An 18750-nucleotide genomic window follows, 5' to 3' on the forward strand; every position below is an offset into this window, starting at 1 on the left:
CGCTGTGACTTCTGCAGCGGCCAGTGTGGCTGACCCCATGGCCGCCCAAGCAGCTGCCTCCAGGACCAGCTGCTCAGGCAGCCCTGGGGACAGCCACACCAGCTGCTGCTGGAGCAGCCCCGGCCCCGGTGCCAGCCACACTGGCTGCTGCTCTGGCAGCCCCTGGCAGCTGGCCCCGGGGACTGCCCAAGCAGCGGCCAATGCGGCTTGCGGTGGTTCTGGGGTGACTGGCACCGGGGCTCCCTGTCCCTCCCTCCCCATAGCAGCCGCAGCAACTGCTGGTGCCCTGGGGCTCCCTCCCCTCCAGGTACAATCAGGGGTATTATGGTATAAGTCATGAACTGGCTGTGAATTTTTGTTTTTTGTCCGTGATCTATCCATGACTTTTTTTTACTAAAAATAGCCATGATTAAACCATAACTTAGCTGTTGAGACTGATATTTTCCAGGCCAGATGTCTGCCTCAGGCAGGTTTTTCAGGTAGTTGAAATCAGCTATCAAATCCCCCCTCATTCTTCTCTTCTGCAGACTAAACAATCCTAGTTCCCTCAGCCTCTCCTCATAAGTCATGTGTTCCAGTCCCCTAATCATTTTTGTTGCCCTCCGCTGGACTCTTTCCAATTTTTTCACATCCTTCTTGTAGTGTGGGGCCTAATGGTGGATGCAGTACTCCAGATGAGGCCTCACCAATGTCGAATAGAGGGGAACGATCACATCCCTCGACCTGCTGGCAATGCCCCGAGTTACACATCCCAAAATGCCATTGGCCTTCTTGGCAACAAGGGCACACTGTTGACTCCTGTCCAGCTTCTTGCCCACTGTAACCCCTAGGTCCTTTTCTGCAGAACTGTTGCCTAGCCATTCGGTCCCTAGTCTGTAGCGGTGCATGGAATTCTTCTGTCCTAAGTGCAGGACTCTGCACTTGTCCTTGTTGAACGTCATCAGATTCCTTTTGGGCCAATCCTCTAATTTGTCTAGGGCGCTCTGTATCCTATCCCTACCCTCCAGTATATCTACCTCTTCTCCCAGTTTAGTGTCATCTGCAAACTTGCTCCTTTACTCAAGCATAAAAATGTAGGAGTTGGGAGCAGAATCTCATCCCAAGCTTTTAAGGTAATCAGCAAATTATTTGCATTTATTTATCTGACTTTCATAATCCATGACAAATAAGCATACGCAGTCATGGCAAATAAACATATAGATCTACTTGGTACTCCGAATTGATACCATTACATAAAACAGGAATACTGTCAAAGAGCCCTGTGCTGCAAGTCCCTCCAGCTATGGAACTCCTGTTAACTTCACTGGGAGTTCCGTGCCCATACTCCCTGCAGAGTTGACTTCTATGGTACTACTCCTGTGAGGAAAAATTAATCATGTGAGTAAATGTGTGCAAGATCAGGGCCCAAGAGAGTGTTGAACCATGGAAAGCAAAACTTTTAACTTATTATAAAAGGAAGTACTTTTTTCCTAGGAGAAGAATGGTAAAAACTGCAGATTTCTACTTAACGTAAGACAAATTATACCACGAATTGTATGGTCTTTTAATTAAATGTGTTTACATTTTGTAACATAATAAATGCAAGCACTAAAAATCTGTCCTTATAGTCCTCATGGCTACGTGGATCTCACAGAGTTTGTGATCTTTGGAGATCCTTTTAAACTAGTTTACTCTTTGTTTTCTCTTTCTTTTAACCTTGCTTTTAAACATTTTTAATTAAATATTTTGTTATAGGTATTTATCTGCTTCTACAGAAAAGTCAAATGACAACAGAACAAGTTCAAGTACAGATAAAAGTCTGGTATGTATTTTGACATTAGTTTTGTGTAAACTGACATTGGGTACACTGCACATTGAAATACTGAAGTAATTTTAAATGACATGAAACTGCTGTAGTGTTTTGAAATATGGAAAAACAGTACATTTATTTTAACTGTTTAGACTGACATAGTTTTAAGAACTGGCAGGGAAACAGAATTTCAGTTCTGAAAAATAAATTGATACTTTAGAAAACAATTATCCTGAATTGGAATGAAAAATGCTAAAATCTCAGAATTTTCACTGAATGGAAATTCCACAATATTTAGTTTTAAGAAACACCAAAACATTTCCATAATAGAAAAGCTTTGGTTTTCCAAAATAAAATATGCTCCCTGGAAGTCAGATCTGCAGTAGCATGCCAGGCAGGCCACCACAGAGCTAGGAAGCTAGGCAGCCTGTGACTAAGCCAACCAGGGAGCAGGAGGCTGCTCAGCTCCCCAGGGAGCCAGCTAGTGCGGGGTCTAGGGATGTCTGGGAGCCCAGCAGCCTGCTGGGGAGCTGAGAGCCTAGAAACCCTGGAAGTTCTGGGGGCACTGGAAGAATCAGGGAGTCCTGTATGGTCTGGACACCATTGGGAGCCTCAGCTCTAGGACAACTTGCCTTGTGAGCTGCTGAGTAACCCTGAGAGCCACGGCTCTCAAGCTCCCCATGAGACAGGATGCTGAGGCACAGGGAGCCTCAGATCCCAAACTCCCTGCCAGGTGACCTGTTGAGGAGCCTCTGAAGCCCCAGGTTCCAGAGAGACGGCTGGGTTGGGGAAGGAAATCAGGCAGGTTTCCATTTAATTTTTTTGTAAAATCAACCCATTGTTGCTGAATATTTAAAATTGGCGTTTTTTGATGGAAGAATATTCTATCCAAAAATGTTCTGGTTAGCTTTAATAGCTATCATGCTAGGCTTGGATGCTACTAGCCCGATCCATGCCTTGTTTCTATTGTCCATTCCATTAAGCAGATATCAATGACTGTCTGTTACTATTTATTATTAGATTGCAATACAAGGTGTTTTCCAAACAGAGGAAGAAGAGGAAGGCTATACAGTTGAATGAAAGGAAAAAAATGCAACTGCAGAACGTGCTCTGTTTTATGCCTATTTTTGATGACTTTATATGGTTCTTAAATACTGTGTCACTTACAGAAATATTTTTAAAGGGCAGAGGAACCAGTTATATCTTATATTGGCTTAACATAGTTCAGTAAATGTTTGATTTGAAGGATGCTGATTCTTTGTGCCCATTTTGACTGGTGTTGTCTTTCTTGTATGTTACTTCACCTTCCTTTGGTTGGTGATGTGAGAAAATAAGAATTTAAGGCCAGATTTTCAGGTATTTAGGTGCAGACAGGCTCCTAGTGAGTTTTGAAAAGTGCCTGAGCAGGCACCTGAGTTGCTTAGTCATTGCGAGAATCCCCTAGAAGAGCTCTCTCTAGCCGAAAGCTTGTCTCTTTCACCAACTGAAGTTGGTCCAATAAAAGATCTTACCTCACCCACCTTGTCTCTCTAATATCCTGGGAGCAACACGGCTACAACAACACTGCAAACAAAGTTAAGTAAATGTGACACAAGATACTGCCTACGTGTACAGTTCTGCAAGGTGCTGAGTGCCTCATGGGAGGAATTGAGTGTCTGCAATTTCCAGGGAACACATTGGGTTTTGAGGATCTTCAGGACCTCATAGGATTCGACCTTAAGATTCTGGAGAGAGAAGGAATCCACAGTCCTTTAATTGAAATTCTGAATCTATTTGGAAGTATGAATTAACTTTACTCCTTTATTTTGTTTTAACACTTGAAATTCAGTGCCCATCAGAGTATAAAAGTTAAGTTAAAAAAGATTTAGAAAATCTTCAGTCTTCTCACCACTGAGGAGGTAGAACCAGACATGTTAAGTCATTGTCAGGGAGGGTGTGGCCAGCCCCTAAAGATCCCAGAGAGTTTTTTGTTCTTGCCTTCTCTACTGTCGGCAAACTTCTCCAGACTCTCCCTGCCCCAGAATGCAGAACAGAAACAAAAACATAAAGAAATGTTTTTATTCTAACTGCTCAGTTTGTTGAATTCCAGGCTTTTGATGGTTTTTGTTATTTAGCCTTAGACTTTGGCAGAAACCTCTCTGAAAGAACATCTTTTGATAACTAAGGTAACTGGCTGCAGCAGCTGCTAGCACAGCATGTCTGGGCAAGCCTCTTAGGGAACTGCAGCACACAGGCAGCCAGAGGCACAAGGCAGCCAGCTCCAAGCCAGCAAGATTGAGTACAGAAATTCCTGGGCTGTCATCCCCAACTGTCAGTGTGGACAACTATTCCTCTTCCCTCCACAAAAAGCAAAAACAAAAAACACCCTAAAGTAGTCAGCATGGAGAGAGAAAAAAGGAGAGCAACCCAGACACAGAGACGCAAGTAGGCAGTAAGGAGCCCTTCATTTATTTCTGTCCAGCTCCCGTGCCCTTTCTTAGCAAAGTGTGGGTGAGCCCTTATGTAACCCAGCCTTATTTTCTGTGTGACTCATTCAGGCAAAGTGGCTGCTCCATGTACAGGCTTCCCCTGGTCCCCCCCTTGTCCCTACAAATTATGGGGTTAGACACCATCCATCAAGTCAAAGGGGTACCACTTAGGAATAGTCTCTTTCAAGGGTCACATGCTTTCTATGGTGCAGCAGTAGGTGGAATTCTCCCTTTAGATTTCATTGACAGGGCTACTCTAAGATCTCAGGATCGAGTCCACTTTCTCTGGAAGAGATTGGGGAACTCCCTCGTATCTCAAAGTTTTGTGGCAGAGTCTAATAAACTCATAAAGCATATTGTCTTATCTAGATGGAGAAAAATTACAGAGCCTCTCCACTCTACCTCTGGATACCTCAGAGCAGCCCAATAATGTGGAAGAAAGCAAAATTATAAAACCAGCTGGGGTAGGCACCTGCCAAACTCCTCAGCCTCTTGAGGAGTATAGATTCTCTGTCTTCCTCTTTCCATTGGAATAGCAAGAAAAGTCTAAAAAATAGAAAAAGGAGGCAAGGAAACATCCTGCTCAGAAGCAGGAAAATAAATCTCTCACATGCTCCCATCTAAGATGGGTAAAGAGCATTAGCTTCTCTCCCCAAATATCAGATACCAGCAGAGCAGCAGAACAGTTCCTGTATAAAGTATTCAGAAGGAGCAGGGACAGATATCATGTGGAACCTCCTTTCTTTATCATCCTACTATGGAGCCTTAGAACCTAATTTCTCAAAGCACAAATTCGGTAGGATGGGGAGTGGTTGGGGTGAATCTCAAGAGACCTAGGAAGAGCAGTCCTTTCTGAAATGACTGACAGTTGTCTGACTCCTCAGAATGCAGGAGACCCAAAACAAAGTTCTTGCCCCAGAGTATTTAGATACTGTTTTATTGAAAAGTAGCAACACATCTATGCTTTCCTCCAGACAGCCCACCTTAGGAGGAGTTATTTGAGGAAGATGAGTGGATAGATAGCAAGACCACTTGGATACATTTCCTTTCAGGATATAAATTGGAACTGTTAATCCCTTTCCATGCAGTTCTTAAAATATTATGAGTGAAGACTGGGGGAACCAACTAAGGCCAAGCACCTGAAGAGACTGAAAATATTGAACATCTGAGATGTATCTTAGTGGTCATCTTTTTATGGCAAAGAAGAGATCCTGTGCAGTAACTTTATTGTAGTAAGAGGATCTGAAGTTCTTGTTAGTAGTTTCAAAGGTTTATAAAGTGGTCATATAGTAGAAGCTGCAGAAATTTTCTCAGATTAGCTATATCTTCGGGCACTGAGCCATTTCCTCCCTGTCAGAGGCTCCCAGGTCTGATTCTACTTCCAGAGCTGTTGACAAGCAGAAGATTCACTGAAAAAGGTCTGTGGATCTTCCTACTAGAAGAGAAAAAAAGGAAATTTTCACGTAAATACAAATAATGTTTCCTATATCCCTTGCAATAATAACTTAGGCTTGAGCCTGTAAACACTTAAGCATATGAGCAATTTACTCATGTGTTTCAGCAGTACTATTCAGGTACATAATGCTTTACTCTTGTGCCTAGATGCATGAAGAATCAGGCCTTACTCTATTTTACATATTTTGTATAATGAAATCTATGAACTGAGATAGCACTGCAGGAATAAGTTGAACTTTGATTGAGAATACTTTGTTTGATTTCGCAACTGCTACGTTGCATTGTTGTTTTGTAACTTTTTTTAAAAGCTTCAAGAAGAGAATATCACACTTTAATAACTAACAAAACATAGTCTTTACATTTTTCTTCTCATGCCAGTGTTTGTGCACAGAGTGGAAACTAGTCTCTTCCATTCCTCTGTCATTAAATGCTTGATATAAAATAGATAGATTATGACATCATTTAGCTAGTCCAGGCAAGTGCTGGAATTTTTTTTACAAGTTTCATAGAATGTAGTGCATATATTTTAAATATGTATGTATATATATTTTAAGCTGGAAAATATGCAGAAAACTATCTATCAGTTGGAAGAGCAACTTCAAAATGAAATGCAATTGAAAGATGAAATGGAGCAAAAGTGCAGGTGAGACTGAATTTAAATACATTTTCAGAATTAAATAATATAAACCATCAGCTCTGTAAAAAACACATTAAGGATAACAAGCATGATATCAATATTGCTACTATAGTAATTCAGTGGTCTGAGATTCAAGGCCATAAATTAAATCACTTTAAAATGATCTCAGAATGTTTTTCTTGTGTATTTAAAGAAGAAGATTAATTGTTTGTGTTCGCATCAGTGAAACAGACACACATCTTGAATATTTGAACTCCATGTTGTTTTTCTTTCCACTACCCTGATAGGTTTCAAAACATCTGCGGGATACAGTGAATACATAGATTTTTTTTTTTTTAAAGAATGTAAAATACTATGTGCACCACATGTTCTAGAATATTGGAGTTTAAGATTGTCCAGCATCTTGGTATCTTAAATGCTGCAGTACTATTGAAAGATCCAGCATGTAACTTTTGTTGAGATTAAGACAGATATGAGCAGCAGTTTTCTATCTGAGTACTAAATTCTGTTATATTCTTGAAAAAAGTAAATATCTGACAAATTACTGCCTATTCTTGCACCTTCAACAACATGAGCATACAGTTGAAAATCTGATAATCATGGAACTTAATGTGCACACATTGCTGTTGGTTATCTTAGAAGAATTGCTACCAAAAATGGTCTTATGGGAATTCAGACCACAGAGTAATATTTAGTACATAGTGTGCTCTTTACACACATCCGGAGTTTCACTGTCCACATACTGACTACCGACCACATGGCAGCATGTGGGATGCTAGAAATATATTCAACAATTGTATCCCTACAATCACACAGACAGCGAGTATTCAGTAACATCAGTGTGTCTTCTGATGTCTCACAGTTAAATACATTTTATCACAGAGTTAATAGATTTGATTTAGGGCTGTCAAGCGATTACAAAAATTAATTGTGATAATCGTGCTATTTTAAAAAAAAAATTGCAATTAATCTGGCTGTTAATAATAGAATAGCATTTATTTAAATATTTTGGGATTTTTTTACATTTTCAAATATATTGGTTTCAATTACAACACAGAATACAAAGTGTATAGTGCTCACTCTTTTATTACAAATATTTGCACTGTAAAAAACAAAAGAAATAGTATTTTTCAATTCATCTAATACAAGTACTATAGTGTAATCTCTTTATCATGAAAGTTGAACTTACAAGTGTAGAACTGGGAACAAAAAAATAAATCCATTCAAAAATAAAACAATGTAAAACTTCACAGCCTACAAGTCCACTCAGTCCTAATTCTTGTTGAACCAATCGCTAAGAGACACAAATTTGCTTATGTTTGCAGGAGATAATGCTGCTCACTTCTTGTTTACAATGTCACCTGAAATTGAGAACATTACATTCGCAAGGCACTGTTATAGCCGACCTTGCAAGATAATTACATGCCAGATGTGCTAAAGATTCATATGTCCCTTCATGCTTCAACCACCATTTCAGAGGACTTGCGTCCATGCTGATGAGGTGTTCTGCTCGATAACAATCCAAAGCAGTGCAGACTCACTCATGTTCGTTTTCATCATCTGAGTCAGATGCCACCAGCAGAAGGTTGATTTTCTTTTTTGGTGGTTCATGTTCTTTAGTTTCTGCATTGGAGTGTTGCTGTTTTAGGACTTCTGAAAGCATGCTCCACACCTCATCCCTCTCAGATTTTGGAAGGCACTTCAGATTCCTAAACCTTGGGTCGAGTGCTGTAGCTATCTTTAGAAATCTCACATTAGTACCGTCTTTGCATTTTGTCAAATCTGCAGTGAAATTGTTCTTAAAATAAACAACATGTGCTGGGTCATCATCTGAGACTGCTGTAACATGAAATATTTGGCAGAATGTGGGTAAGACACAGAGCAGGAGACGTACAATTCTACCCCAAGGAATTAAGTCACAATTTAATTAATTAATTTTTTTTTTTTAACGAGTATGTCCTGTGGAATGGTGGCCGAAGCATGAAGGGGCATACAAATGTTTAGTATATCTGGCATGTAAATACCTTGCAATGCTGGCTACAAAAGTGCCATGCAAATGCCTGTTCTCACTTTCTGGTGACATTGTAAATAAGAAGCCGGCAGCATTATGTCCTGTAAATGTAAACAAACTTGTTTGTCTTAATGATTGGCTGAACAAGAAGTAGGACTGAGTGGACTTGTAGGCTGTAAAGTTTTACATTTTTTTTTAGTGCAGTTATGTAACAAAAAAAATTTACATTTGTAAGTTGCGCTTTCATGATATAGAGATTACACTACAGTACTTATGAGGTGAACTGAAAAATACTATTTCTTTTGTTTATAATTTTTACAGTGCAAATATTTATAATACAAAATAATATAAATTGAGCAATTTACACTTTGTATTCTGTGTTGTAATTGAAATCAATATATTTGAAAATGTAGAAAAACATCCAAAAATATTAAATACACTTCAATTGGTATTTTGTTTAACAGTGCAATTAAAACTGCAATTAATCGTGATTAATTTTTTTGAGTTAATCACATAAGTTAACTGCGATTAATCAACAGCCCTAATTTGATTACATATGTTGGTATAAACTGCTATTTATTACATTAGTTAATACTGTCTGAATTGTTTTTGCTATAACTGTTTTGGACAGAGATAAATAACTACAGAAGGCTAACATTTATGTGGCCTAATGTTTTATAAAGGCCAAAACTAGGGACAGACATCCATACGAAATGTATAGAACTGGAGGAGATCTTGCTGTGGATTAACGGATGTTCTGTATTGCTGGCTGACCAGTTCATATTTCCTTTGTGGGATGATACTCAACACTTATTTCACCTTCTCTCTGCAGTAACTTTTTTTTCCTCCCAGTTTTCTAGAGATACTTTCTTGTGGTAATAGCATGTAGATATCTCTATATATGATATGGATATATTTGTATGGATAATTGATCAGTATTGGGGATCCACATTCTTAGAGATGTGGGATGTTCACAACTGGAGCCATTCTTTCTAGAGAATGGCAGAAGAAGTGTTGACCAACATTTACTAGTTATAAAAACTTCTTACTCTGCACCTTTTTGTGGATATAGGGACAGAATTTGACCCTTCCCGTTTTTGACGCACATTGCCTCCAGTGAACTGTCAATACATTTGATGATGATTGTGCTATTATAAACTACCTATGTTGATTGGTGACATTCTTCAATTTAAAATGTTGGTTTTAGGATGAAGGGCATGCACATAGTAAGCATTTTTTAAATAATGGTCTTAAATAGTTTAAATATTGAAATACCAGGCATGTAAAATAAGATCATCTTCTTTTACATATTAAAATAATTCATTATTTATAGGACTGCAAACATAAAACTAGACAAGCTAATGAAGGAACTGGATGAAGAGGTAAGTTGGTGCGTGTTTCTTAATCACAGAATTTTTAACTGTGTTGAGTCAATCTGTGTCCTCATAATACTGCTAGAGGTTTATAATTTTCCTGTAAAAATTTGTACTCCAATTTAAATTTGAGAATAAATCTCCACATTCCAAAACACCAAATCATTTTGGCCATGTTTGTTATGAAAGTAAAAAATGTAATTTTAAAATACTTTTTTTGCCTCTACAGTTGAAAACTACTTTCTTTCATTTCAAATCCTGTGCTGAACTCTCTGTTTAGCCTTGTTCAGAATATTCAATATAATTTTTCAAAATTAGCTAGATTTCTAAAAATCAGTGTGCAGATAATCCTCTAGGACATCATTATATTGTAGTATTCATAGACCTAGTAGACAGATAATTTTTGCTTTTGTGTTAAATACAGTTATTGCAGTGGTTTGGAAGATTTAATCAGAGACAAACTTCAAAAGTGATGTTGGGAATTATTAGGCTCTATCCTGCAAACCTCCTGTTCATATTGGTAGTCTCAGTGAGTGAAATCCTGGCCCTACTGGCTTTAATTGAGCCAAGATTTCACCACTTGAAGTCAGTGAGACTACTTACAGAACAACAGAATTAAAAAAAGTTTGTAGGATCATTCTGTAAAATGTAAATGGAAAATACCAGTGTTTATTATAATTTCAGGGAAATCAAAGAAAAAATTTAGAATCAACAGTATCTCAGACTGAGAAGGAAAAGATGGTGCTGCAACATAAAATAAATGAATACCATAGAAAAGTTGAACAGGAGAATGAAAAAAGACGGAATGTAGAAAATGAAGGTAAGCAATGTTACCCAGGTGCTAGAAATGTTGATGTGTACGCTACTACACAGTTTTATGAAAAATTAACTTTTTTTAGCATTTGAAGCATTTTAGAATAGATTTTTTTCTTGAAATTCTGTTATCACAGGAAATAGCTATTTCTGTTTTTGATATTTGAAGTAGCAAATTCTTCCCTTAGATGTATGCACGTGGAGCCCCTAGTGATTTGAGTGAGCCAGGTGTACATATTCAAGAACAAAATTTGACCTCACGAAATTAAAAGGAAATATTCTAATTATTTTGCTGTCTTTCACGTAGAAATATCTAGTAACACAAAGCTTTTCTGTTCTGAGCTGCTAGGAAAATTGAATTCCATATTCATTTCTGTCTCTAGTGTCCACATTAAAAGATCAGTTAGAAGACTTGAAAAAAATTAGCCAGCATTCACAAACGACAAATGAGAAGATGACACAGTTACAAAAGCAAGTAAGTGATGGCTGTTCAGTGTTTTCATTGTTACTTAAAATTTGTCATTTAGTATTGATTACATAAATGTAGCAAAGCTGAATCTGTTAATTGTTACACTTTGAATGGGAATCTTGACTTTTCTTACTCTAACAGCTAGAAGAAGCCAATGATTTGCTAAGGACAGAATCAGATACAGCAGCAAGATTGAGAAAGAGTCATACAGAAACGAGCAAGACTATAAGCCAGTTAGAATCACTAAACAGAGAACTTCAGGAAAGATGCAGAGTTCTAGAGAGCACAAAATTGGAAGTGGAAAAGGACTGTTATCAATTGCACGCAGCATTGGAAGCAGAACGAAGGGACAGAAGTCATGGTTCTGAAATGATTGGAGATTTACAAGGTAACCATTCCATGCGTACATAGTTTTTTAATGTTGCAGTAAATATTTATTATTACAAAAATCCATTTTCATAACTTCACTTTGTTGCTCTGTACCATTATCTAAAGCCTGAAAAAGATGTACCAGCTGTTTTCAAGGAGTTTAATTCTATTCATTTAGCGTAGCAGAGCAGTAATCAACATATGAATTGCGTATCCCTAGAGGACTAATACTTGGGAACATTTGTAAATACAGTTTAAGGTACCAAAAGTCTTACCAATTCAGTATTAACTCACATACATAATTCCTGTGTGGTTGAGTTTTGGGGATGAGAGGGAAAGCAGTATTGCGGACAACAGCGATTTCTCCTCTCCGTCCTCCAACATGATTTTTCTTCATCTGTGGATATTAACCCCTTTAGAGCAATGTTTATGGATTCTGGGACACTGACACAGCAGAGGTAATATCAGAAAGTTCCATACAGTTTAGAGAGTTGTGTGTTTAAGAGAATAATTAGATTCTCTAACCCAAGATGACAGCCAACTGACAACTTGCTTAGCCACTGAGACAACTTAATAGAATGAATCCATTACAGATTAATTACTCTAGATTGCCACGGGGTAACTGTATGAGAGGGCAATTTATCCAGTATGAAGAAAAAGAAATATATTCAAAGAAGTCAGAATAGAAAGGGACAAGAGGGAAGGTCTCCTGTACAGATTATATGGTGTGGTGGAGCAGACCTCACTGATGCAGTGTTAGAGGTACACAGCTCTTTAGGTATGCATGAAAGGATAATCTTCTTCAGAGTTCCTAAAGTATATAGAACAGGATGTTCTGTTGGTATCTAGCCAGAGAGTTCCACATGAAATTTGCACACGCTATTGCCAGTTTTTAACAAGCAAATGTTTGACAACTAAGCATAGCATTGAAATTCTGGAAGAAGTGTTTTCTTTCACATCATTTTGTCATCTAGAAATTCCTAGGACATTTTAAGATTAAAAAAAACTATGCTAAGCATGCAGTGTTCTAGATAGTCTGACATACTTGTGAGCTATGTTGCTGACATAGTGTGTATAAGGTATAACAGTTAACACGGAGAGTAATACAAGAAACCAAATTACAGTTGCAATTGGAAACTTCACTTAAAATGTCTTGGTGTTTCTGTTTAAAGTCTTCAGTTTAATAGTACACTGAAGTAGCTGCATATGGTGTGGGGCAAGCTTTTTCAAACTCAAGGCTGGAGGAGAGCCTTTGCTTTTGTGGAGTGATCAGTAGGGTAAAAATAATTCCTCTTTCTCTGAAGGACCTCTCCAGTGCAGGTTATTTAAATTATGTTTATGTACTGCAAGAGCACCTTGAGGCCCCAACTGAGATTGGGACTCCATTGTGTTATATGTTGTATCTACTGTGACAGGGTCAGGCCAGATGGCTACAGGAGAGTGATAGAAGGAAGATATATTAGCCCCAGGTTAAGTAGGTCCCTTTTCCCTGGGTAAGGTAACAGGGAAGGTTCCAGAACAATCAGGAACTTTCTGGAAACAATTAAGGACAAGCTGATTAGAACACCTGCAGCCAATCAAGAAGCTGCTAGAATCAATTAAGATAGGCAGGCTAATCAGGGCACCTGGGTTTAAAAAGGAGCTCACTTCAGTTTGTGATGGGTGTGTGAGGAGCTGGGAGCAAGAGGCACAAGAAGCTGAGAGTGAGAAGGCGTACTACTGGAAGACTGAGAAGTACAAGCATTATCAGACATCAGGAGCAAGGTCCTGTGGTGAAAATAAAGAAGGTGTTGGGAGGAAGCTATGGGAAGTAGCCCAAGGAGTTGTAGCTGTCACGCAGGTGTTACAGGAGCTACTGTAGACAGTTGCAATCCACAGGGCTCTGGGCTGGAACCCGGAGTAGAGGGTGGGCCCGGGTTCCCTCCATCCCCCCAACTCCCTACTTGGTACCAGAAGAGTTGACCTGGACTGTGGGTTCCACGAGAGGGGAAGGTCTCTGGCCTGTTCCCTGATCCACTAGGTGGATCAGCAGAGACTGCAGGGATTATTGTTCTTCATTTTCCCCATGCTGGCCAATGATGAGGCTAACTGAGTGAACGGCAGATTTGAGCCACGAAAGTGGCCAAACTGAGGGCTGCCGTGAACCTCTGAGGCGAGCAAATCTGCCAATAAGTGCAGGACCCACCACGGCAGAGGAGGAACTTTGTCACACTACCCATAATAAGACTTCAGCAGAGTTAATGTCTGTGAAAATGCAGTTGTTGTATGTTGTAACAGGACTTATATTAATGAAAGGAAACATCTATACATTAGCAGTTGGACAAAATAAAATCAAAGTCCTGTTTCTGCAGCTAGGCGTAGTAGCTGAAATTGAACTATTTTAAATTTGTTTTTGCTAGCTCGGATTACATCTTTACAAGAAGAAGTAAAAAATCTTAAAAATAATCTCGAAAGAGTGGAAACGGAAAGAAAACAAGCACAAGACTCACTTAATCATTGTGAAAAGGTAAGGTAACTAATAATACATGATGATTCAGGAAAATGCTAATGTTAGTTCACTGGCTGTGGTCAGAATATGATCATGTATTGAATTATTTTGTATTGTGTGAATAAATCACAGCTTCTTCAAGTGTGTCAGTCTGGATCCCACTGTAGGATTCTCCAGTGCCTCCTGGGTGAGACTGGGCTTTTATCTTAGGCCTCAAGAGACTCAACAAATACATACTCAGTCTCAGGATGGTAACACTCTCCTGCATTGCTCCAAGCTCTAGATTGGTTCATGGCTCTTGACTTCCAGGATGATGTACTTACATATTGCCATCCATCTGTCTCACGGGAAGTGCATAAGGTTAACAGTAGGGGCCAGCCATTCCCAGTTCAGTGTTTTGCCCTTCACGCTCTCCATGGCACTGAGAGTTTTCACCAACTTCCTAGCTGTAATGGCAGCAGATCTAAGAAAACATGGAATTTACACCTGTTTATATCTAGATGACTGGCTGATCAGAAGCAGGCCTAGCAGAAGACCAGAATGTCCCTGGATTGTGTTTTGTTGGTGGCTTGTCCTGATGAACATGAGAAAAGGGGACAGTAATGCTTATCTCAGACACTATAGGGACTGGTTGGGGTGCCCACCTGAACCACATTCAAATGTAAGATACCTGGTCTCATGATGATTTTAACCTACACATGAGTGCCTTGGAACTAAGAGCCATCTGACTCATCTGTATAGCATTCCTGCTGGAAGCCATCCAATGCTGGAAATGGTGTTTATCAACATGGGGGTGACTCCACTAGCTGTACACCTTCCAGGGATTAGCAATGACCTAGCAGATATTTAGTGAAGAAATGTGGTAACCAGCCATGAGTGATCTGTGTAAAAATCCATACTAGATCCAATATTCTGTCAGTGAGAGACTCCCGCCACACATTTGTTTGCCACAGAGGACAATACCAAGTGTTAGAACTTCTGTTTCAGGGAAGGTGGGGAGTCCAGGCTAACAGCCGATTGCCTTACTATTTCAGTCTTCTTGAGGACTCCTGTATGGTATCGTACTGTATCCCCTGGTCCCCAGAATATCCAAGATCAACAGTATAGGGCCTCAATCATTGTGCTAGTCCTATATTGGTTGAGACCATTCTGGATATCAGATCTGCTCGAGATGTCCCAGAAGCTTCCCATACATCTTCCTTCCTACCCTAATGTGATATCCCAAACCTCAGTCAGACAATGTATCTAGATGCAGTCTTTGCACCTGACAGCCTGGATGTTGGCTAGCTGAACAACACTGACAGAAGGTGTTCCGTACGGGTTCATAAAATTCTGACACAGAGCAGGAAACCATCCGTAAAGTTGACCTACTTCTCCAAATGGGAAAAATTCTCCATTTGGGCAACCTAGAATAATACTGACCCAGTGGAGCCCCAGTAATCAAAGATGATGTACTGTGACCTGCTCTTGCACATGTGGGACTGATATTTAACTCCCTTGAAGTTAACCTCACTGCCACATTGGCCTGTCACACTCCAGTACAGTTGCACTCTGTCTTGTCACACCCCTGCTATTTAATTTCTTTATACTTTCTCTCCAGTAAGAGTACCGACTTCCATAGGGGACCTCAGTGTTGTCGTTTTAAAGCTTATAAAGCCTTCTTTTGAACTGCTGTTGGAGTGCTCGGTATATTGTCTTACCATCAGGATGTTTCTTCTTGTGGCCATTACATCAGCAGAGAGAGTTAGCAAGCTCCAAGGTCTTGTGGCCAGACCACCTTGTATATCCTTCCATAGGAAGGTGATGAAACCATACCCCAAATTCATAACTAAGGTAGTCTTGGAATTTCACCTGAATCAATCAATTTTCTTGCCAGTCTTCTTTGGAAAGCCGCAGTCCTCACAAGGAGAAAAGGTGCTCCATCCTCTAGCATCTCCAGAGTCATGTTCAATTGTCCCAAAAGGAATGAGTCCTTTAGACTCTCTCCCTGCCTCTTTGTGGCCATAGCTTTGCTTGTATGTTCTATATCAACTGACAAGGGGGAGCGAGGTCCCAATTCCTGTGCTCAGAAGCAGTAAAATTGTGGAACTGTTGTATCCAGCATGACATCAACATCTTGGCCTCATACTCACCTGGACACCAGAACACCACAGTGGACTCACTGAGCAAGAGATTCTCACAAGACCACGAGTGGGAGTTAGACCCAAGAGACCTGCAGCACATATTCAACTTCTGTGAATTTCTGAGTATAGATATCCTCTCCATGGCCAAAACTGCCAAATGTCCCTGCAGGGCATCTTCCTCATTACATGGGATGCACCCCTACTCTACGCTTTTCCACCCTCTCCCCTATTTTCACAGTGCTTCACAAGACACAGGTGGAATGAGCTACAGTCATTCTCATAGCCCCAACGTGGCCATGAAAGATTTGGTACCCTTACCTTGTGTGCAGGTGGTTTGTCCACCAATCACCCTACAGTTGACTGCATACCTCCTCTCTCAAGACACAGGCCAAATCCTCCAATCCAATTTAGAACTCCTCCATCTCAAGGCATGGCTCCTTCATGGTTCTGGGATTCGGAGATGACCTGTTCAGAACAGGTAAAAGAGATTCTTTTAGGTAGCAGGCATGATAAAAACTTGCCTTACTTATCTCAATAAATTGAAAAGATTCCAAACTTGGTGCAACACCAAACATGTCCTCGCAATAAATGCTCCTTTATCACTCATTCTAGACTACATTCTAGAATAACTTAAAAGAGCAGGATTGCCCACAAGCTCCATTTGGCTGCCACCACTGCATTCCACCTCAAGATAGACTGTCATTCCGTATTTACCTATGCACGAACAAAAAGATTCCTTAAGAGCCTTCAAAATTTGTACCATCAAATACAAGACCCTATCCCACCTTGGGATCCCAGCCTAGTGTTGCGCTGTCTCACCAGTCCCCCGTTTGAGCCCATTGCAGCATGCTCCTACATACGCCTATCCATGAAAACAGCATTTCTTGTCGCCATCACATCCACCCGACAGATAAGAGAAATAGATGCTCTCTTGGAATACCCACTGTACACAATCTTTCACAAAGACAAAGTCATGATCACATCCGAAACTCTTACCCAAGGTGCCGTCCTCTTTCCATCTAAACCAACCTATCCACCTTCTCTCCTTCTTCCCAAAGCTGCATAGCAGCCAACATGAAGCCACTCTGCACATCTTGGAAGTCATATAAGCATTAGCCTTTCATCTTGACTGAAGAAAATCTTTCAGGCATTCACCATGCTTATTCCTCTCTATTGCTGAAAGATCAAAAGTAGCAGTTTTATCCAAACAGATCTCAGAGTACATCCACCTTTTGCTGTCAACACAAACTGGGTCTTGAATGCATCCTACTCACTCGCTGTCTACCTCGATTGACTTTCCAAACAACGTGCTGATTACTGACATTTGCAAAGTCGCCACTTGGGCATCCACAGACACCTTTAGCCAATACTGTGTCATTACCAATGACATGGCATCAGATGCCCTACTAGGATATATTGTCCTATCGTCCTTGGTTCACATCACTCCGAAGCCCCAGCCTTCCATATAAGGGCACTACTCTACAGTCACCTACAGTGGAGCACCTATAGGGACACTGCTTGAAAAAGAGACGATTGATTACTCACCCTGTGCAGTAACTAAGATTCTTCAAGATGTGTGTCCCTATGGGTGCTCCACTACCCGCCTTCCTCCCCTCTGCTTCCGAGTTTTAAATGTAGACTCTGCGGTAGAGAGGGAACTGAGGGTGGTTGGACCGAACAGCTCTTTGTAGATGGTGCGAGATGGGGAGAAATGCATGTGCAGCCCAATGGGTGCTGCTACTGAAAATCTCCAATCTCAGGCGCACCTACAGTGGAGCATCCATAGGGACACGCATCTCTAAGAACCTCAGTTACTGTACAGGATGAGTAACCTTTTTTCACTTAGACAACCACTACCAAGGAAGAGGCACAGAAATGCTAGCAGTAATTAAAACCTTTATTGATTAATGCATTCTTCAGTTCATTCAAAATGAGAAATGATTGATATCTTATGAATTCATAGATTGCTGAATAAAATGAGTGTTTTTTCTTCAAAGTCTTATTACCCCCTTCCTCTCCTTCAAGCCTCATTTTTAAACACCTAAAAAGACATGGTATAATACACCCTATTAATATTATGACTTGCGAATAAACAAAAATGTAACCCTTCCTTTTTTTTAAGGGAAGAAAAGGAAATGTGGGTCCATTCGACGGCTTGGTAAAATACTCCAGAATTTTTTTTTTACAGTTCTGCTTTAATCAAGTATGCTTTTTTTGTCCTAATTTGCAGGAAAAGAATAACTTAGAAATAGATTTAAACTATAAACTCAAAATATTACAACAGCGGCTGGAACAGGAGGTAAATGAGCATAAAGTGACTAAAGCTCGGTTAACTGACAAACATCAATCAATTGAAGAGGCAAAATCAGTTGCAATGTGTGGTATGTATTTCCTTTTAGTTTCAAACAAAATACTGAGCAATAATAAGGTCTGTTTTCCTAATTCCGTTACAGTGTCAAAGAATGTTTTTAATGTAGTGTTCATAAAACCAGTTTTTAATCCTTGGTGTAGAGAAAATGTATATGCATATCAAAATTGGAAAACATACATAATGTAATACATTATTTGAAGATCCTGGGCTCTCTCTTTAGTTGGTATAAGTCAGCATAGGATCTGTTAACGTCACTGTACTACAAATATGAAAACCCTGTACTGTTTATATCTTCAAGTTAAGGAAAAATTAGTTACCTATAATTTTACTGCTTTGAAGTTATCACACATGACTTGTACTCATCCAACCACTTCCCTTCATAAT

General features: G+C 39.8%; 1 protein-coding gene across 2 annotated transcripts in view; it reads left to right on the forward strand.

Moving 5' to 3' along the window:
• Window positions 1-18750, forward strand: part of ROCK1 (Rho associated coiled-coil containing protein kinase 1) — a 172642-nt gene that overhangs the window by 103791 nt on the left and 50101 nt on the right. For both annotated transcript variants that reach the window (XM_048840418.2, XM_048840419.2), the window contains exons 11-18: window positions 1735-1801; window positions 6267-6355; window positions 9694-9742; window positions 10418-10553; window positions 10930-11021; window positions 11157-11403; window positions 13784-13890; window positions 18226-18376. In XM_048840418.2, coding sequence (XP_048696375.1) covers window positions 1735-1801; window positions 6267-6355; window positions 9694-9742; window positions 10418-10553; window positions 10930-11021; window positions 11157-11403; window positions 13784-13890; window positions 18226-18376 — 938 coding nt within the window. The remainder of the gene's footprint in view (window positions 1-1734; window positions 1802-6266; window positions 6356-9693; window positions 9743-10417; window positions 10554-10929; window positions 11022-11156; window positions 11404-13783; window positions 13891-18225; window positions 18377-18750) is intronic.

This window comes from Caretta caretta, chromosome 2 (genome assembly GCF_965140235.1).
Source record: "Caretta caretta isolate rCarCar2 chromosome 2, rCarCar1.hap1, whole genome shotgun sequence".
Classification (NCBI taxonomy): domain Eukaryota; kingdom Metazoa; phylum Chordata; order Testudines; family Cheloniidae; genus Caretta; species Caretta caretta.